The 22,156-nt window shown below is 38.4% G+C and overlaps 1 protein-coding gene across 1 annotated transcript in view; it reads right to left on the bottom strand.

The window, feature by feature from the left end:
* Window positions 1-5,726: 5,726 nt before the first annotated feature.
* Window positions 5,727-22,156, bottom strand: part of CDR2L (cerebellar degeneration related protein 2 like) — a 62,255-nt gene continuing 45,825 nt past the window's right edge. Inside the window, exon 6 of the mRNA XM_053708880.1 lies at window positions 5,727-9,629. Within this exon, the coding sequence (XP_053564855.1) occupies window positions 9,045-9,629 (585 nt within the window). The 3' untranslated portion in view covers window positions 5,727-9,044. The remainder of the gene's footprint in view (window positions 9,630-22,156) is intronic.

Below are 22,156 nucleotides of genomic sequence, written 5' to 3'. Positions count from 1 at the left end.
TGCCCAAGGTTCAAGAAAATTCATCCCGAAGGATCGATAAGTGAACTAGAAAAACATAATTCTATTATTCAACAAGTACTTAACTTCCGAGAAAGTGCCCACGCGACCTAAGTCGCAAGTATCCGTTCCAGAGAAGACCGTTCATAAAAACGAAATTCTAACAGACATGAGCTTAAGAAAAAACAAATTAAACACATCCATCCGGATCAAAAATTAAAATGAAGGCAGCACCCATCGGGTGAACGCCCAAGGTGAATGAGAAAGACAACGGAACCAGCCGATTAAAAACCCCATTCACCCAAGCTCAGAACTGGAACCAAAAAACATAAAGTAAAAGAAAAACAGCGACATTAAGGAGATTGGCTTCATCCCCAAAGTCATATACATTTTGCCATCCAACTTCTAAGACCTCGGATCCCTCGGTCCGCTAGGACTGGGATCCTCCAACATTGCCAAAACAGGTCTACAAGACCATGAAGGCGAGCCAGCCTATAACGGAAGGCAAAATCATCCCTCGCCGGATCAACTGAAGACCCTGACTCAGAGATAGGGGCCCCTGAAGCCTCAGGGGCCAACGCTTCCGCAGAAGGCCAAACTGAATCGGGCAATCCCTCGCTCGATGGGCCCTAGTTAACGGAACATGGACAGTATCTAAGAAATACTTCACTTGGGAGGTATAAATGATTCAGCGCCATAGAGATGGCCATGCGGAACTAGGCCGTAACCTCTGGAGGAAACAAGCCACCCTCCGGAGGAGTAAAGGCCATAGGGACACCTGCTTGCGTAGCCGGGAAATGGACTTGGACACTCGCTTCACGGGTCATGGAAACCTTGGAGGCGGATGGCTCAACGCACTCTAAGTTCCCTGCTTCAGGAGAAGAGAGTACTCTAGAACGGCAATCGGAACATAACTGATGGGCCTTGAATACCCAGGCCATTTCATATTCATCACAAGACAGATCCTCCGTATCAGAGGCATCCGTGTCGCACATATCAGAATCCTCCATAATCTTGGGATTATAAAAAAGACAAAAACTAACTGGCGCCCTTTAACACCCCCAATGGCTGGGGCACTCACCACCTCCTGTGACCCAGACAACCCACGAGCAAGACTCTCTTGGTCGCACACAGTCAGCATACGGAAGTGAGAAACAACGTAACCACACCTGCCACGAGGTGCACCATGCCAGTCACGAAAAAGGGCTCGCAATCTGGAAAGATTGCATCATTAAAAGAAGGCCGTTATCTTCAGTAAAGGCCATGAGCCTAAGTATAGCTACACATTTGCAGATAGAACCATAAAACAAACATGATTAAAAGTCCCCCCCCCCTGTTTAATAACCCCCCTCAGGAGATATTAACCCATGATTCCTTATTAAGATAAAAGGAGTCCCACTGGGACCCTACCTTGTTTCGTTAACATTACATTCACATATCGAAATAAAATGAAAAAATCTTACCAGAATCTACGCCGTGGAATAGGAACACGGCCCTTCATTTGTGACATATAGTAGCCTTGCTTCTGACATGGACTTGAGTGAAGGTAGACAGCGAAACTCGACTACGCTGATTACCAAGGAGCTGTTAATATGAGTCGAAATGGGTTTGCAGGAAAACTCTCTCTGCATCTCCGGACTCTAACTTTCATCCATGCTCTCACAGAGAGGCTGACAGGATTACTTAAAACTCCAGTCCCATTGTGAAGAGTCCTACCCTCCATGAGAGACTATCTCGAACTTCTGACACTTTTTTGCCAACCTCCTGTGACAAAAGACAAAGAATGACTGGGGGATGAGGGAAATGGGGGAGGTATTTAAGCCTTTGGCTGTGGCATCTTTGCTTCCTCCTGGAGTCCAGGTTCTGTATTTCCCAAAAGCAATGAATGCAGCTGTGGACTCTTCCCTTTTAAGAAGAAAAAAATTAAAGCTCAACTCAGAAGAGTGATAAACACTTGCAGAAATTATTTAACAAAAACTTTGAAATAAAGTTCTTTATTTGGCACCTCTATAAGTCCCAGCAGTGACTGGGGCACTTACCAACCTTAGGCTCCGGTGCCGACTACCAGGCTGAACACGCCGCCTCCGTAGTGTCTGAAGGAAGGCAATGCACGCGTGTAGTCACGTGGCGACACGTAGAGGGTGGTCCCTAGCTTGAGATGAGAAGAGTGCAAAAAAAGCATGCCATACTCACGTTGCGACTGCTAAAAGTTTAATGTGCCAAGTTGCTAGGGAATAAAATCTCCAGTACAGTTATCTCATACATCCGTCCTCTCAAAAGCTTTAATAAAGGCCCCGGTGAGCTGGTGTAACATACTTGTGCACGATTTCCCCATAGGAAACGACGGGGAGAGCCGGCTGAAAAAAAATCAGTGTTTAGCTCCTAACGCAGCCCCATTGATTCCTATGGGGAAATAACATTTATGTCTACACCTAACACCCTAACATGAACCCCGAGTCTAAACACCCCTAATCTTACACTTATTAACCCCTAATCTGCCGCCCCCGACATCGCCGAAACATGCATTATATGATTAACCCCTAATCTGCCGCTCCAGACACCACCGCCACCTACATTATACTTATGAACCCCTAATCTGCTGTCCCCAACATCGCCGATACTTACATTATATTTATTAACCCCTAATCTGCCGCCCCCAAATGTCGACGCAACCTACCTACACTTATTAACCCCTAATCTGCGGCCCCCAACGTCGCCGCCACTATAATAAACATATTAACCCATAAACCTAAGTCTAACCCTAACCCCCCCTAACAAATATAATTTAAATAAATCTAAATAAAATTACTATAATTAACTAAATTATTCCTATTTAAAACTAAATACTTACCTATAAAATAAACCCTAAGATAGCTGCAATATAACTAATAATTACATTGTAGCTATCTTAGGTTTTATTTTTATTTTACAGGCAAGTTTGTATTTATTTTAACTAGGTAGAATAGTTACTAAATAGTTATTAACTATTTAATAAACTACCTAGCTAAAATAAATACAAAAGTACCTGTAAAATAAAACCTAACCTAAGTTACAATAACACCTAACACTATACTATAATTAAATTAATTCCCTAAATTAAATACAATTAAATAAAATTAGCTAAAGTACAAAAACAAACAAACACTAAATTACAGAAAATAATAAACATATTACAAGATTTTTAAACTAATTACACCTAATCTAATCCCCCTAACAAAATAAAAAAGCCCCCCAAAAATAAAAAAGCTGTACCCTACACTAAATTACAAATAGCCCTTAAAAGGGCCTTTTGTGGGGCATTGCCCCAAAGTAATCAGCTCTTTTACCGGTAAAAAAAATTACAAATCCCCCCCAACATTAAAACCCACCACCCACACAACCAACCCTACTCTAAAACCCACCCAATACCCCCTTAAAAAAACCTAACACTAACCCCTTGAAGATCACCTTACCGGGAGAAGTCTTCATCCAACCGGGCCCAAGTCCTCAACGAATCCGGCAGAAGTGGTCCTCCTCGGTTTAGGGGTTAATAGGTAGTTTATGGGTGTTAGTGTACTTTTTAGCACTTTAGTTAAGAGTTTTATGCTACGGCGTTGTAGTGTAAAACTCTTAACTACTGACTTTAAAATGCGGTACCAGTCTTGACAGGAGAGGGTCTTCTGCTCACTTTTTGGCAGACTCGTAATACCGGCTCTATGCAAGTCCCATTGAAAAAAAAGAGGATACGCAATTTACGTAAGTGGATTTGCGGTATTTCCAAGTCTGGCAAAAAAGCGAGTGGTACACCTGTACCTGCAAGACTCTTAATACCAGCGGGCGTTAAAAAGCAGCGTTGGGACCGGCCAACGCTGCTTTTTAAGCAAAACTTGTAATCTAGGTGATAATAAACAATAATCAGCAAGCATAAATCAAGTTCCCAGTGTGTGGGGAGGGGGAAGAGTGGTAATAACATTTTCCTTTTTAATTGCTCTCTCTTATGTATTAGCCATTGTGTGCAGACATAAAAGATAAGGCCTTTATGGATACAGTTATAGATAGGATTAGGTCTGCTATTTCTGCATGCTCAGCCCATTTATATGGGCACGTTCTTGAAAACAATGCTTTGAGAATGAGACAACTATTTCATATACTGATAAAAAAACTAAAGGATCAATTTCCCATACATTTTATACTCTGATGCTACAAACTATATCTCCTTGGTCTAGATTCAAAAATTGTGAACTGGGTGGAATGCTGGCTTAAGGACAGAAAACAAAGTGTCTTAGTAAATGGAGTTCATTCAGCAGAGGGGGCTGTTACTAGTGGTGTTCCTCAGGGGTCAGTTCTGGGGCCTGTTTTGTTTAACATATTTATCTGCGATATCAGCAAAGGGCTACAGGGGAAAGTATGTCTCTTTGCAGATGATACAAAAATTTGCAACAGAGTGGATGTTCCGGGGGGGGGGGGGGGGTAGACAAAATGAGAAGTGATATACAACAATTGGAGGATTGGACAAACGACTGGGATCTAAAGTTTAACACAGCAAAGTGTAAAATAATGCATTTAGGGAAGAAAAATCCAAATGTTAATTACAGACTCAATGACACTTTACTGACTGTTACAGACGAGGAACAGGACTTGGAAATTATTATTTCAGATGATTTAAAACTTAGTAAACAATGTAGTAATGCAGCGAGTAAGGGTAGCAGAATGCTTGGATGTATTGGTAGAGGTATTTGCAGCAGAAATAGTAAGGTTCTTATGCACTTTATAGATCATTAGTTAGGCCTCATCTTGAGTATTGTGTGCAGTTCTGGAGACCATATATTCAGATCTTCTATTAACAAACTTGAATCTGTGCAAAGGAGGGCTACCAAAATGGTACATGGTCTAAAAAATAAAATTTACCAGGATAGGCTCAATGACCTAAATATGTATAGCTTAGAGGAGAGAAGGGAAAGAGGTGATATGATAGCAACTTTCAAGTACATTAAAGGGTTTAGTAAAACTGAGGCTGTGGGTATTTTACATAAAATGGAAAATTCAAGAACAAGGGGTCATGATCTCAAGCTGAAGGGTAGTAGATTCAGGAGTAATTTGAGGAAGCACTTCTTTACAGAAAGAGTGATTGATTTATGGAATAAACTTCCTCAAGAGGTAGTAGCAACAAACACTGTGGGGGACTTTAAAAATGCATGGGACAAGCATAGGGCTATCCTACGAACTAGATACGTTTATACTGTTAGGTAAGGTCGGGCAGACTTGCTGGGCCTATGGCTCTTATCTGCCGTCAATATCTATGTTTCTATAAAAAGTAATTCGGAATCCAGTTTTAAAGTACAATATTCCTTTAATCTTTTAACGCCGTTGCAGCGTTCTATTCCGTCCTAACCGCGCCAGGCTTTAGCGCCGTTAGGACGGAATAAAGCGTCCGAGCCATTTGGCTGTCCTGAAGCCAATGGCGCTTCCTGGATGAGATCACACTCTGGAGGGCATGCCTAGATTCATAGGGACGCCCCCCTGACCCGATCCCATCATTGAAATCTCGCGATCACGTGAATGGTCTCGGGATTTCAATTTGAAAGTTGTTCCGATGTAGACAAGTTAACCCTGTCATTAAAAGGGTTAAACATAAAAAAGCAAATACAAATCAGTATTTATAGTAATAAAGGTCTACATGTTCACATCCTAAAAACATTACAGATTTTCTTTACTTTATAAAAGTGAAAATTTCAGGACACGTGGCAGAATAATTTTAAATCTTTATTATTTTGAGAATAAAGCAACTTTACATACATAGTGTATAATTTATTTTTTTTTCTCTCGTTTCAGAGAGTTTTCCGCAATGCAAAGCATAGACTACTGTGACGTCACTGTGACTCTAGTCCTGCAGTGACGCAAATAATACTGACATGTGAGGCTTCTCAGTCACCTCAACCTGAGAAAGCTCAAAATGTTTGAATCTGGTCCTCTGTATGTTCTTTAAAGTGGCTTTTCTTCAGAAGAGCGTACACGCTCATGACTGGTAGGAACAGGGTGACACCTTTGTGTATTTCTATGACTTAGGTGCATGGCAAAGGTGCGCCAAATGAAACGTTTTACGTGAACGCTTGATTTATGAGCGCCAAATGTTCATCACTTTTCTTGTACAAGTCAAAACAATTATATGTAGACAAATAACTTAAAGAGACATTAACCTCATGTTACTTCTGAAAGAGTGTCAACATTTTTTTTTTTTAATGGAAATTAGTGTGCTGAAAAAATGACTTATTTAGGTTTGTTACGCTCACACAAAACTGTCGGGGTTGCCTTTATCAGCCAGTGAGCAATTAATACACAAGTATCAGTTACGCACAAAGCTGGACTTACTAAACCTGTAAACAGCTTTGCATGCATTATAGAAAACGTTTGTGTATGTTTAGCACAGTGACTGTCATAACTGATACGGAATGTCTGAGTTTTTCCTATACTTTATGAAGTGTTTAGCAATATACTGTAGCCCTGTATGACAGAAAAGGGTTACATGAAATACAATTAGGTAGTGTTAGCTTTCAGTGGACTGCTGAAAGCCCCACATATTAGATTCACACATTGGCCCATATTTATCAAGCTCTGTACGGAGCTTGAAGGGCCGTGTTTCTGGCGAGTCTTCAGGCTCACCAGAAACAGCAGTTATGAAGCAGTGGTCACAAAGACCGCTGCTCCATAACCTGTCCGCCTGCTTTGAGCAGACGGACAGACATCGCCGGAAATCAACCCGATCGAGTACGATCGGGTTGATTGACAGCCCCCTGCTGGCGGCCCGTTGGCCGCGAGTCTGCAGGGGGCAGCGTTGCACCAGCAGCTCTTGTGAGCTGCTAGTGCAATGCTGAATACAGCAAACGTATTGCTCGCTGTATTCAGTGAGGTCTGGCGGACCTGATCCGCACTGTCGGATCAGGTCCGCCAGACTTTCATAAATAGGGGCCATTGTGTCTAATGGGTCTGTAGCTTATTACACCATTCTATACAGACCTACTGCTTTGTAACAAGAAGACTTTAATACTGACAATGAAATTAACTTGAAATTCTGGGTAACGGACAGTAATACTGTGTACTGGCTACTGCGCACCATTACTGTACCTTATTGCTTTACTGTATCAAAAAAACCCTCTTTTTTAAATAATAATAATAATAAAGCAGGTATATGTCAGTAATGTGTACTAGGGATGGGAGTCCTGGAGGAACAATATGTAAATATGCACCGGCATGAGACATTCCCAAAGTTAGGTCTGAAAATGGGCTGCAATACATGAAACATACACGTGCATCCGAGGCACAAGCGAAAGAGTGGAGCGGTCACTTCTGTGGGTTTGTGTTCTTTTTCAGGAACTTGTTTAAAACCAAAAGCAAAATACTGATCCATATTCTCAATAGCTCAGTATCAATTTGAGATGTAATGACTGTAAATTAGTATATGAAGTGTCCAGAAACCTATGTAACCTCTCGGGTCATAGGTCAGGTCATAGTCACAACAACTGCAGGACTAATGGTAGATTTACCTTCCTCTTAAGGGGACATACAGGTGCAAAAAGAAAATGCTGTAATGTATTTGTTAAAGGCAAGCAATAATAAAATGCTCTGTTTTACCCCCTGCAAAAGCTCAACAGCCTGCAATGCACAACTGGGAGTTAGCTGAACACCGCTGGTGAGCCAATGACAAGACGCATATGTGTATAGCAATCAATCACCAGATAAATCCCAACAGTGCATTGCTGCTCCCGAGCCTACCTAGGTATGCTATGCAACAAAAGGATACCAAGAGAATTCATTAAATCTGAAAAATAATTAGAACAACAACGTACTTATTTCTGTTACACAAAATCCCAGAACCGATTATTCCACTTTTTTGTGTGTCCGGGTTAAGAAGGTTCTACCATTTTAGACTCTGCTGAATTGCATAAGAGTTTTGGCTCCGCCAGCTTCCCATAGAATGTCGGCCACTGTTAACCCCCTGGGTGCTGGCAGAGCATGGCTTTTCAGAAGTTAGAGAGAGTCCCCCTTATCACTGGGACAGGAAAAATATCAAAAACAGCAGGACGGCAGTGGCAGGTCCTGGAAACACTGGCAGAAATTGCTTGGGATGGCACAAAGTGCCCCCTATGTGATGAAGCCGCTCTGAGCCGATGGCTCTGGTGTCTGCTGTTCCCCTTGTGTTTGATACGTTATTAGGACTGGTGTATACATTTTTCTTCTTGGCAGACTAACAGCATTTCACATACGTCTTTATGTCAGTTAATTTTCTCTAGTAATTGGTCAGAGGAATCAGTCAGACTGCTGGAGATATTAATTAGTGTTAGCAGCAAACATGAGAGACAAATTATTTTCTGCTATCTCTTACAGTGCCGCATTACTTAGGAGTAAAGAGAACATTAACCCCTGAGAGCGAGCATGTGTACAGCATCGTACATAGATATACACAGTGCTTATCTATGTGCAGTGTAGTGTAGGTCGGCTGTCTTAAGATACATGTGCAAACATGGTGTACCGTGTAGTGTACGTGCCTGCACAGTAGTGTAGACATAAAATCTGTGCACAGAATGGACTCTATGTAAATGTGAAGCAGTATGTGCATCTAGAAAGCAGTGTAAAGTTACAGATCGGGTTACCACCTAAACCGTGTTTTTCTGAACATTTATGAGTTACACATGCTGCATTGTGCCCCAGTGTAGCAATATCTATTTTGCTCCCTGCACCATGTGTAACTCATAACTGTGCAGGAAAACATGACTGAGGTGGCAACTAAGATCTGTGTATAAAACTGTGTCCGCAGAACAACACACACACAGGGTGCGCATAGAGCTAAGCAGAGCTTACATATGTGATGTTTAGAGAGGGGTTAATATTCAAGGTGCAGCCAATGTAGAAGGATCTTAAGGCTCAGAAAGCAATGGCTGATCATATGACATTAGCTAAGAGGGGGCAGCGAGTGTTCATATGTGCAGATATTTGTGTTAAAGGGGCAGTTGAAATGTGAAGGCCGGGTGTGCAGCAGTTAGTTAACACTTATGGGGACAGGTTGGCATCCATCATTTGCCTCCTGGCCCTTTGCCTGCACTGATGTCCTGTTTGGTTCTCTGGATGCGGCTGAAGATCTCTTTGAATAGAGCCTTATACTCTGGCTGACTTTGCTCCAGCCTCCGATCTGCTGCCTCCAGTTGCAGGGTCAGGGCACGTTCCGGTTCCTCCTCCTCTGCGGGGAGATCACGACTGGAGCTGTCCCGTGACACAGGACGAGAGGTCTGTACTCCTGCGTGGCACAGACTGTCCTCGTGCCTCCTGCATTTGGCTAGCAGCTCTTCATAACGTTCCAAAAGTGCGTGGTATTGCTCATCCACCTCCCGCAGGATGGACATGCCCCGGCGACGGGTGTTATTGGCATGTAGGGTGTAGTTGCCCTCATGCCGACTGGCGGCATCTCTCCCCACAATGTCACTCAAAGCAGTGTCACTGCAGCTCTTCCTGACAGACGGGCTCAGCGGGGCTTGACTCCTGCCCAAATCTCCTTCCCCCTCCAAGGATGGCTCCGGGTCATCAGTCTCTGGGGTCTTGTTTAGTGGCTCCAGGAGGGCTTGGGAGAAACTGTCACCCCGGCTTAGCAGATATCGCTTCACCTGTAACAAAAGGGCACAATGAGCGATCTCTTCACTTATAGAGGTCCAAACATTCAGGGAAATTACAATGGGACCAACATTGATTGAATTTAGAATAAATCAAACAAGGCCTAACATTAAAGGACCACTAACTGCAGTAGAATTGCATAATAAGACAATGATTTAACACCTACTTTGAATTTCAAATAAGCAGTAGATTTTGTTCTGGCAAATTATTCCCCCCCATTTTCCAGCCCCCTGTATCATGTGACATACATCAACCAATCACAGATTAGTATACGTATACCCTGTGAGCTTGTGCACAGTAGGATCTTGTTCCCCAGAAAAAGAGACTGTATAGTTTCAAATGAATTATATTTGACACATTCTTTAAACTTAGAGGTTTTTGAAACTCGCAATAAATTACTGTTTATATATAAAAGAAAAAAAAAAACATAATTTATGTAAGAACTTACCTGATAAATTAATTTCTTTCATATTAGCAAGAGTCCATGAGTTAGTGACGTATGGGATATACATTCCTACCAGGAGGGGCAAAGTTTCCCAAACCTCAAAATGCCTATAAATACACCCCTCACCACACCCACAAATCAGTTTAACGAATAGCCAAGAAGTGGGGTGATAAGAAAGGAGCGAAAGCATCAAAAAATAAGGAATTGGAATAATTGTGCTTTATACAAAAAAATCCTAACCACCACAAAAAAGGGTGGGCATCGTGGACTCCTGCTAATATGAAAGATATTAATTTATCAGGTAAGTTCTTACATAAATTATGTTTTCTTTCATGTAATTAGCAAGAGTCCATGAGCTAGTGACGTATGGGATAGCAAATACCCAAGATGTGGAACTTCCACGCAAGAGTCACTAGAGAGGGAGGGATAAAATAAACACAGCCAATTCCGCTGAAAAATTAATCCACTACCCAAATCAAAAAAGTTTCAATTTTTATAATGAAAAAAAAACTGAAATTATAAGCAGAAGAATGAAACTGAAACAGCTGCCTGAAGTACCATTCTACCAAAACTGCTTCTAAAGAAGAGAAAACATTAAAATGGTAGAACATAGTAAAAGTATGCAAAGAAGACCAAGTCATTGCTTTGCAAATCTGATCAACAGAAGCTTCATTCTTAAAAAGCCCAGGAAGTAGAAACTTACCTAGTAGAATGAGCCGTAATCCTCTGAGGCGGGAATCCACCCGACTCCAAATAAGCATGATGAATCAAAAGTTTAAGCAAGATGCCAAATAAATGGCAGAAGCCTTTTGACCTTCCTAAAACCAGAAAAGATAAAAAATAGACTAGAAGTCTATCTGAAATCTTAATAGCTTCAACATAGAATTTCAAAGACTCTTACCATATCCAAAGAAAGTAAGAATCTCACCAAAGAAGTCTTAGGAAAACAATAATTCCTCCCTAATGTTTGTTAGAATTTACAACTTTAGGCAAGAATTGAAATGAGGACAGCAAAAACCACCTTATCCTGATGAAAAAATCAGAAAAAAGAGATTCACAAGATAGAATAGATAATTCAAAAACTGTTCTAGCTGAAGAGATGTCCAAAAAGAACAATACTTTCCATGAAAGTAATTAATGTCCAGAGCAAGCATATGCTCAAATAGAAGAGCCTGAAAAGCCTTCAGAACCAAATTAAGACTCCAAGGATGAGAAATTGGCTTAATGACAGGTTTGATACGAATCAAAACCTGAACAAAATTATGAATATCAGGAAGTAACACTGCCTTATCCTGATGAAAAATCAAAAAAGGATATTCACAAAAAAGAGCAGATAACTCAAAAACTCTTCTAGCAGAAGAAATAACCAAAAGGTACAATACTTTTCCAAGAAAGTAATTTAATGTTCAGAGAATGCATAGTTTCAAACGGAGGAGCCTGTAAAGCCCACAGCACCAAATTGAGACTCCAAAGAGGAGAGATTGAATTAATGACAGGCTTGATACGGACCAAAGCATGTACAACACAATGAATATCAGGCTGATTAGCAATCTTTCTGTGAAAAAAGAACAGAAAGAGTAGAGATTTGTCCTATCAAAGAACTGAAGACAAAACCTTATCCAAACCAACCTGAAAAAATAATAAAATTCTATGAATTTTAAAAGAATGCCAAGAAAAGTAGGTCTTCCAGACTCAATAATAAATCTTTCTAGAGACAGATTTACGAGCCTGAAACATAGTATTAATCAATGAGTCAGAGAAACCTCTATGACTAAAAATCAAGCGTTCAATCTCCATCCCTTCAAATTTAATGATTTGAGATCCTGATGGAAAAATGGGCCTTGAGAAAGAAGGTCTGGTTTAAACGGAAGTGTCCAAGGTTGGCAACTGGCCATCCGAATGAGATCCGCATACCAAAACCTGAGAGGCCATGCTGGAGCCACCAGCAGAACAAACAAATACTCTATAAGAATTTTGGAAATCACTTTGGAAGAAGAACTAGAGGCGGAAAGAGATAGGCAAAAAGATAATTCCAAAGAAATGTCAATGCATACACTAGTTCCGCCTGAGGATCCCCGAACCTGAATAGGCCCCTGGGAAGTACTTTATTCAGATGAGATGCCAACAGATCTATTTCTAGAAATGCTCACATCTGAAAAATTGAAAAACATATCTGGGTAAAGAGACCATTCTCCCGGATGTAAAGCTTGATTAACAGAGATAATCCGCTTCCCAAATATCTATACCTGGGAAAAAACCCACAGAATTTAGATAGGAGCTGGATTTAGCCCAAGCTAATATCCGAGACACTTCTGTCACAGCCTAAGGACTGATAGTCCTACCCTGATGATTGACATACACCATAGTTGTGATATTGTCTGAAAAACAATAAACGTCTCTTCTTCAAAAAGAAACTAACTGAAAAACTCTGAGAATGCACAGAGTTCTAAAATATCAAATGGTAATCTCGCCTCCTGAGATTTCCAAACCCCTTGTGCTGACAGAGATCCTCAGACGGCCTCCCAACCAAAAAGACTCACATCTGTAGAGATCATGGTCCAGGTTGAAAGAAACGAAGAGACCTGTAGAACTAAATGATGGTGATCTTAACCACCAAATCAAGAGAGATAAATATTAGGATTTGAAGATTTAAAATGTGAAATCCTAGAATCCCTGCACCATAATTCAGCATAAAAGACTGGAAAGGTTCTTTCTATTGAAAATTAGCAAAGGGAATTGAATCCAATGCTGTGGCCATAAGACCTAAAACTTCTATGCATATATAGCAACTGAAGGAAATAATAGAGACTAAAGGTACCGACAGACGGAACCCAATAAAATTGTCCCTTGTCTGATAGAGACAAAGACAGTGACACAAACTATCTGGAAACCTAAAAAAGGAGACCCTTGTGTGAGGAATCAAGAGCTTTTGAAAAAAAGATCCTCTAACTATGTCCTGGAAGAACAAAGTGAATCATATGAGATTCCGCATCCTCAGAAAATAATCTGAATGAAAACAGAAAAATGAAAATATGCATTTATTGTATCTAATGAAAACAAATAATGCTATCACTGACCAAAAAAAGGCAGAATAGTTTGAATAAAACTCCAAAGCCCAGTTCCTAAAAATGGAACTGGAAGAAATACCCCAGAAGATTCCCGGTCTGAGCAGCGCTTGAACCCCACGGGTGATCAGCCATGCTTCAACAGTACCCAAAATATATAGGACCGAAACACACTTAAAGAAAGTGTTAGCCTTACTCTAATAAAATCAAAGAAATTTGGACCAAATAGAACCACGCAGGAAAAAATGGTCAATTGAAAATTTTTAAGGTAAAGAAAAAATAATTGAAATTCATTATCCCAAATAATGAAACTGACAGTCTGAATTTTAAAGGAATACTGATTATCCTGAATCATGGCAAATATAAGTTTAAAGACATATATTTAGAACTTTATATATAAAGTGCCCAACCATAGCTTAGAGTGTCACAAAATAAGACTTACTTACCCCAGGACACTCATCTACATATAGTAGATAGCCAAACCAGTACTGAAACGAGAATCAGTAGAGGTAATGGTATATAAGAGTATATCGTCGATCTGAAAAGGGAGGTAAGAGATGAATCTCTACGACCGATAACAGAGAACCTATGAAATAGATCCCGTAGAAGGAGACCATTGAATTCAAATAGGCGATACTCTCTTCACATCCCTCTGACATTCACTGCACGCTGAGAGGAAAACCGGGCTCCAGCCTGCTGCGGAGCGCATATCAACGTAGAATCTAGCACAAACTTACTTCACCACCTCCATGGGAGGCAAAATTTGTAAAACTGATTTGTGGGTGTGGTGAGGGGTGTATTTATAGGCATTTTGAGGTTTGGGAAACTTTGCCCCTCCTGGTAGGAATGTATATCCCATGCGTCACTAGCTCATGGACTCTTGCCAATTACATGAAAGAAAGTCACTATACATCTAGTTTCATAAAAGTCTACCTATCAGTCTGAATTTTATGGAAGAATCGGTAACACTACTAGGAGGAGTCTGTTTTTTTTTTTTTTTTGCATAGAATAAATGTAGTGGGCGCAACCTATGAAGTGAAAATAGACAATGTCAGAAACTCTTGTTTGTGTATATCAGATGTTCAACCACCAGCCACTGGTCCAGAAACCGGCCCATGACCAGGAACTAAGGACCCAGAAAAAAAACCAAGCAGCACACAGTTAAAGGGACACTAAACCCACATTTTTACTTTCATGATTCAGATAGAGCATGACATTTTAAACAACTTTCTAATTTACTCCTATTATCAATTTCTTTGTTCTCTTGCTATCTTTATTTGAAAAAGCAGGAATCTAAACTAATGAGCTGGCCCATTTTTGGTACTGTACCCTGGATAATGCTTGCTAATTGGTGGCTACATTTAGCCACCAATCAGCAAGCGTTACCCAGGTGCTGAACCAAAAATGGGGCAGTTCATAAGCATACATTCTTGCTTTTCAAATAAAGATAGCAAGAAAACAAAGAAAAATTGATATAGGAGTAATTTAGAAAGCTTCTTAAAATGACATGCTCTATCTGAATCATGAAAGTAAAAATTTGGATTTAGTGTCCCTTTAAACCCACCTCCCCCTTTATAGCTAACAATGGCAACACTCTTTCCTGGCACACTGCAGTGTTAAAGGGACATGAACTCACTGTTTAATCCCAACAAAAAATGCTTAATTAATGAAAACAAAACATTCATATATTTATGTGTAAATATTACTGTAGACGTAAGATCACTTATATGGGCTTGCACAAGAACTGCATTTCAGCGCCTATAAATTGTGAACCTCTGAATATATGAATGTGTCTTATTGATATACAGTATGCATACTAATTTGTATATACAATATATATTATTTAACTGAGCAGCATCAGTGCTAAACCACCTTACAGAAAGGGGAGGAGTCACCCCTCTCCTCTTGCGCATGTGTGAATAACAATACACATTCATACCACATACGCATGCAGAAGGTTGTGACTAGTTAGCAAGGGCGCCTTAGTGCTGGGGAACAGGGAAATCAGTGGAAACTAAAAAGCATAAAAAATACTCAATTGGAAAAGCAAAGTTGCATTATTCAGAATGTTTCTTCATTATGAAGCAGTATGCAGTTTCCTGCAGATTGCAGCTTCCGGTGAATGTGGCAGTCAGGTACCGAGTGCTATCTCTGCTCCTCCCACTTCCTTACCCCCAATCGGGGTCCTTGTCATATGGTAAAATGCAGAACAGCTAGCTCATAAGTAGGTAAAGGGCAGCCACCTGTTCAGCAAACTACTGTGGGCATGTTTCTGGCATACACATATAGACACCAAACACTGACTGTACCCTGCTCAGAAGTTGTAACAAGGCTTTAGCTATGTGTTTAAAGTGAAAGTAAACTCCTTGAGATTTTATATAAAATGTTTAGTTATTTTATTCATAATGAAACTTTGCAATATATTTTCATTTTTTATGTTGCTCCCTCTTTCTTATAATTTAGCAGTTTCTAACTCTCAGAGCTTGAAATGCACTCTGCTGACTCCACAACTCTGCTACATAACTGTCCCTTAATTGGCTTTAACAACTGCAAAACAATTCACTTTATACAGACCTTACACCAGTGCCTAGCCTTGTTGTCTGCAGACTAATGCCCGGATTGGCTCCTCTAAATAAGATAATGATAGGTGGAGTTTGTCTATTGAAAAAACACTGCAGTAAAAAGGATGTGAATTTGTTTTGAAGACATTAAGACTTGGCTGATATTTTATTCTGTAGCAACAACAGAAAGGTCTTGTAATGACACAGTGTTTACTGTCCCTTTAACCCCTCTGTAACACAAGTGAAAAAAATAACATGCACTAATTTCATTTTTGCATTAGAATATTACACTCGTGGTCCTCAAGTTGTCCCTAAATGAGTTGAATAATGAATATTAAAATTTAGGGATCTTTTTCCCCCCTACAAACTGAGGATTTCTGTATGAGCATAATTTACCCTCTCCGGAGGCGGACAGGTTCACTACTTGCAATCGCCACATCACACAGCTAAATGTAACATTGCACAAGAAGTTTCTCGTGCAATGTAGCCCACTACTCCTACACAACCAATTGCACTAGAGCAGGGCATGTCAATCACCCTGAATGTGCAAGTGTCTAAGAAGGCGGAGAGATAGTTGGAGCCATTTCTGCTTCTTAAAATATGTGGCTGCAGGCTCACTCATGCAAACCTGTGCTGCATAGCCTAAAAAACTGTGAATCCAGCTTCATAAATCTACTCTCTTGTATTAAAGTTATAGTAAATAATGCTATTTTTAAATAAGGTTTATAACTTGTTTAGAAATGCTGGCTGACAATCTCAGTAAACAGTAAATTGCAATTAAAGAGCCAATAAACTATTTACATCCACCCAACGGAATTGTCTTTGTGAACCAATACACATGTTCAGTCCGGCTTGGTGTATAATCGGGAGCTTGCAGCCATGTGGTGCGGCTTTACATTGGCTGAGAGGGCTGCTACGTAACGTCTTACAAAGAACATGCTTTAGAGGGGGGCAGCAGAGGCATTACTCAGTAAGATAATTAATTATTTACACTAAATTTTAAATAAAATTAAAAAGCACCTTGTACATTATATCTTTGAAGTAAACTGGATTCATGTGATCTTATTAAACAGGTCAGCTATACTATAACCTTTAGTAAGTTAGTTAATTTAATAGAATTGTGCCAGGGAACATTTTCACTTTCTCACACATCCATCTCAACCCTTCAGCCTTTAACTAACCTAGCTGTCTGTAGCTGAATAGTCATATAAATGGCCATACAAGAGAACTGGTGCGCACTCACATCCTGAGGAAATCCTTGCAGATTTAACCCGCTGCGTCCCCGATCCACTTTCAGGGAAACATTTACTCTCTTTGCACATTTAACTTGAAACAATTTCCTGGAGGGCTTTGAATGGAAATTATTACTGGAACTAAACTAATATGTATATATGTATTTTTGATCCACATATGTTCTTTTGATCTATATATATATATATATATATATATATATATATATATATATATATATATATATATATATATATATATACATACACACACACATACACACAGTATATATATTTTCCCTTCAATATCCAATGGCAGAAGTACTTTGGCTGATTTACCTATGAATACTAATACTTACCCCACGTACTCTTTGTCTTAAATTAAGCTTTTATTATTGACCCCTAAACTTGTAAGAACACCGTGTGAACAATATAAAAACACTTCTTTGAAAATGATACGCATGTTTAGATATTCAAAAGCTCAAAGATTCACATATTTCAAGAATTTGAAAAAGGTGGGTTATAGAGTGGCGCACTAGGCTTGAGCTCATAGCAGTTAAAATAAAAAATATAAATATATCAATATACTATAAAAGATAAGTAAAAAATAGATGGATATGTCAATATAATATGATATATAAATATAGGATAATATATGGATATGTCAATATAATATGATATATAAATATAGGATAATATATGGATATGTCAATATAATATGATATATAAATATAGGATAATATATGGATATGTCAATATAATATATAAATATAAGACCTAAAAAAGGAGAAGCATAAAAAGGGACATATAAAAAAAACAGAGGTGTATATATAAATAAATGAACTAACCATCAATTAATAGTACCAAAGTCAAAATCAATTTAATAACAGATATGCACAAGATCTAAGGCTAAAAGTTCATACAGTAATTATAAGATGCTAAAATATGAGACTAATTAAATCAACAACCAGTAAGATGTGGCCACATCAATAAATAACTAAATAGACAATAAAAAGTGATATAATAGTACCTCTAAATAAATGACATCATAAAATCTGTCTAATAGATAGGAACACAAAAACCAAATAAAGGCAACTATATGGTATGTCTGGTATCAGAAACGGACAAGAAATAGCAATCAGATGTATCCAATTTGGTGTGTCAAAATCCGTATGACTGTTAATATTGTAGATACAAGTAAATAATGTAGATAAAAGTTAATAGTCTGCAACTTATTTGCTAGGAGAGGAAAAAATGTCAGTATAAATACAGACCCAATTGTCTCTTATATGGCGTCCGTTTTATAATCTCAGTGGGGTATTCCCATACGTTCCAGTTAGTAAGATAGATCACATAAGTCACTGACCGGTCAGTAGTAAGTTAGAGCATCAATGATGGAATAGTGGATATGTTGTGTAACGTACCTGACAGACTTAGTGGCTGCAAGCGGCTCCGATGCTGTTACCACGCTCTCGACAGAGCAATCAGCTGTGAGCACTTTACGCCGAGTTTCACTTTACTCCCAAGTGTGACTCCAGCGTCTTCACTGTCAGCGTGTACGTTTCTTCGTCACCTGACTTGTTCATACAATCCGAATAGCGGAAAAGCGGTCCAAATTTGAAAACACTCAGTCGTGTTCCATACAGCAAAAATATGTATTACAATTATCGTACTTGTTAATTCACAGGTTGTAAGTCATTCATCTACGCGTTCTTTGTTCTTTTAATTATTATTAAATATTATATTCTCTACTGTAGAATCATAAGCTATCAATAAATCAGAGGTTTTTTATTTAGAGTGATCTATAGAAGATCCAAAAACATACATTTTAAAATTTTATTTGTATATTCTAATCTGCTATTTTACCTTTACAGACTTATTATTATGATACCTACAACCATAATATAATATATGATCTATGGGCCACATAATGATAGACCAGATTTTTTCATCGTTTTCATAATTATTGGGCGAGTGAGAATTTTAAGTGATTAGTTAGTATTAGTGCTATAGTTAGTCATTTATATTAGAGATTGTGTGCATTAGTATTTCTCTTCTACCAAAATTCTAAATTCTTAGTTTTTATATACCTGAGATACTTTTCCTCTATAGTATAATGTAGAAAAATGTATAATAAATTATGGCTATAAGACATAAATTACCACTTTTTATAAATCAGACCTATTATAATACTAATTTGTCATTTTGGAAATATCTGATATACTATTATGGGGAATAAGGCTGTTGATACAAGTAATAAATAATAAGACCAGCAATTGATATATTCATCAGCTTGAAATGGACATTGTTCGATGAATAAAGTTTATTGAAAATGGCAACATACAGTTAAAAAGGAGGTACAACAAAAGCCCATAAAAAGACGATTAGGACCTATTGTAAGTCATCTTGATAAAGGCACTACGTGCCGAAACGCGTAGATGAATGACTTACAACCTGTGAATTAACAAGTACGATAATTGTAATACATATTTTTGCTGTCTGGAACATGAGGGAGTGTTTTCAAATTTGGACCGCTTTTCCGCTATTCGGATTCGATGAACAAGTCAGGTGGCGAAGAAACGTACACGCTGACAGTGAAGACGCTGGAGTCACGCTTGGGAGTAAAGTGAAACTCACCGTGAAGTGCTCACAGCTGATTGCTCTGTCGAGAGCGTGGTAACAGCCTCGGAGCCGCTTGCAGCCACTAAGTCTGTCAGGTACGTTAAACAACATATCCACTATTCCATCATTGATGCTCTAACTTACTACTGACCGGTCAGTGACTTATGTGATCTATCTTACTAACTGGAATGTATGGGAATACCCCACTGAGATTACAAAACGGACGCTATATAAGAGACAATTGGGTCTGTATTTATACTGACATTTTTTCCTCTCCTAGCAAATAAGTTGCAGACTATAAACTTTTATCTACACTATTAACTTTTATCTACATTATTTACTTGTATCTACAATATTAACAGTCATACGGATTTTGACACACCAAATTGGATACATCTGATTGCTATTTCTTGTCCGTTTCTGATACCAGACATACCATATAGTTGCATTTATTTGTTTTTTGTGTTCCTATCTATTAGACAGATTTTATGATTTAATTTATTTTTATGATGTTATTTATTTAGAGGTACTATTATATCACTTTTTATTGTCTATTTAGTTATTTATTGATGTGGCCACATCTTACTGGTTGTTGATTTATTTAGTCTCATATTTTAGCATCTTATAATTACTGTATGAACTTTTAGCCTTAGATCTTGTGCATATCTGTTATTAAATTGATTTTGACTTTGGTACTATTAATTGATGGTTAGTTCATTTATTTATATATACACCTCTGTTTTTTTTATATGTCCCTTTTTATGCTTCTCCTTTTTTAGGTCTTATATTTATATATTATATTGACATATCCATATATTATCCTATATTTATATATCATATTATATTGACATATCCATATATTTTTTACTTATCTTTTATAGTATATTGATATATTTATATTTTTTATTTTAAATGCTATGAGCTCAAGCCTAGTGCGTCACTCTATAACCCACCTTTTTCAAATGCGATATTATTAACTGTGTTAGAGGGATCACAGTTTATTTTAGAGTTGGCTTTGAGCTCCTAGGTAACAGTCCAGACCTACCACTTAGTTTTTTGTCCACAAATTTTAAAAAAGTGGGTCCCTAAGAATAATCAGAAAGTGTATTCTATAACTACCGCATAACAATTTCAGACGAACCAGTATAATTTGATTGAGCTATAATAGTCAATGGTAATTCATAATGGAATAGTTCCTAATGTTTATGGTTAAGCGTGTTAATTTGTAAAAATATGTAAAAATATGTATGTTGATACAATAATGTCCTTTAAATGGAGCGAATGCAAGAATTTATAGCAACAATTGAACCTGCATTATCTATGAGTTTATAATGTACTATTTCATGAACAATGTATATGGATTTTGAGTATACAATAACCCTGTTTTACCTAATGGCATACACTTCCTAAAATAGGGATTTTAGTCACATTGCAGTGATTTCAATACTGGCCCCTTAAATACATTAAATACTTGGTATACAAGCATGTAGAGCATTGTCAATTGATTTTAACCAATCATGTGGTGTTTTCATGTTTTAAAACGCCCAGCTTGTCTGTCACTAATCAAGCTATGATTACGGCTCATACAGGCGAAACGCGTTCGCCTATGTGACAGCCAAAGCTCTGGGTAGGAAGCTGTTATGTCTCTGTGATGGTTTGCAACTGTTTTTAAAAGTATTTACTACAATAAAGAAACTTTTTATTCAAGCAAGACCCGTGGACTCTCTTTCTCTTGTTAAGTGTATCCAGTCCACGGATCATCCATTACTTATGGGATATTAACTCCTCCCCAACAGGAAGTGCAAGAGGATTCACCCAGCAGAGCTGCTATATAGCTCCTCCCCTAACTGCCATTACCAGTCATTCTCTTGCACCCAACGAATAGATAGGATGTGTGAGAGGACTGTGGTGATTATACTTAGTTTCATACCTTCAATCAAAAGTTTGTTATTTTATAATAGCACCGGAGTGTGTTATTCCTTCTCTGGTAGAATTTGAAGAAGAATCTACCTGAGTTTTTCTATGATTTTAGCCGGAGTAGTTAAGATCATATTGCTGTTTCTCGGCCATCTGAGGAGAGGTAAACTTCAGATCAGGGGACAGCGGGCAGATTAATCTGCAAAGAGGTATGTAGCAGCTTATTATTTTCTGACAATGGAATTGATGAGAAAATTCTGCCATACCGATATAATGTAAACTCAGCCTTAAATGCAGTAGCAGCAACTGGTATCAGGCTGTCATGTATGTATATTTTACACTTCAGTATTCTGGGGAATGGCACTTCACTGGAATTATACTGTATGCATAAAACTTTAGCCTAATTTGCAGGGACTAGCAACAGGCTTTTTAATAACACTCAATTTATTAATGTTAAACGTTTTTTGCTGGCATGTAAAATCGTTTAATTTTCTGAGGTACTGGGTGAAAAAATGTTTTGGGCACTATTTTTTTCCACTTGGCAGTCGTTTTATTTAATTTCTGACAGTTTACTGATCTCTCTCACTGTTAGCTATCAGGGTTAGTTATCCTTTGCTAATGGGAGCAATCCTTTGCTAAAATTGTGTTTTTTACAAAGATTTGATGCTATAACTTTTCAGT

This window comes from Bombina bombina, chromosome 1, assembly GCF_027579735.1.
Source record: "Bombina bombina isolate aBomBom1 chromosome 1, aBomBom1.pri, whole genome shotgun sequence".
NCBI lineage: Eukaryota > Metazoa > Chordata > Amphibia > Anura > Bombinatoridae > Bombina > Bombina bombina.
Note: the sequence above shows the minus strand (reverse complement) of the source record. Positions and strands in the feature narration are given on the sequence as shown.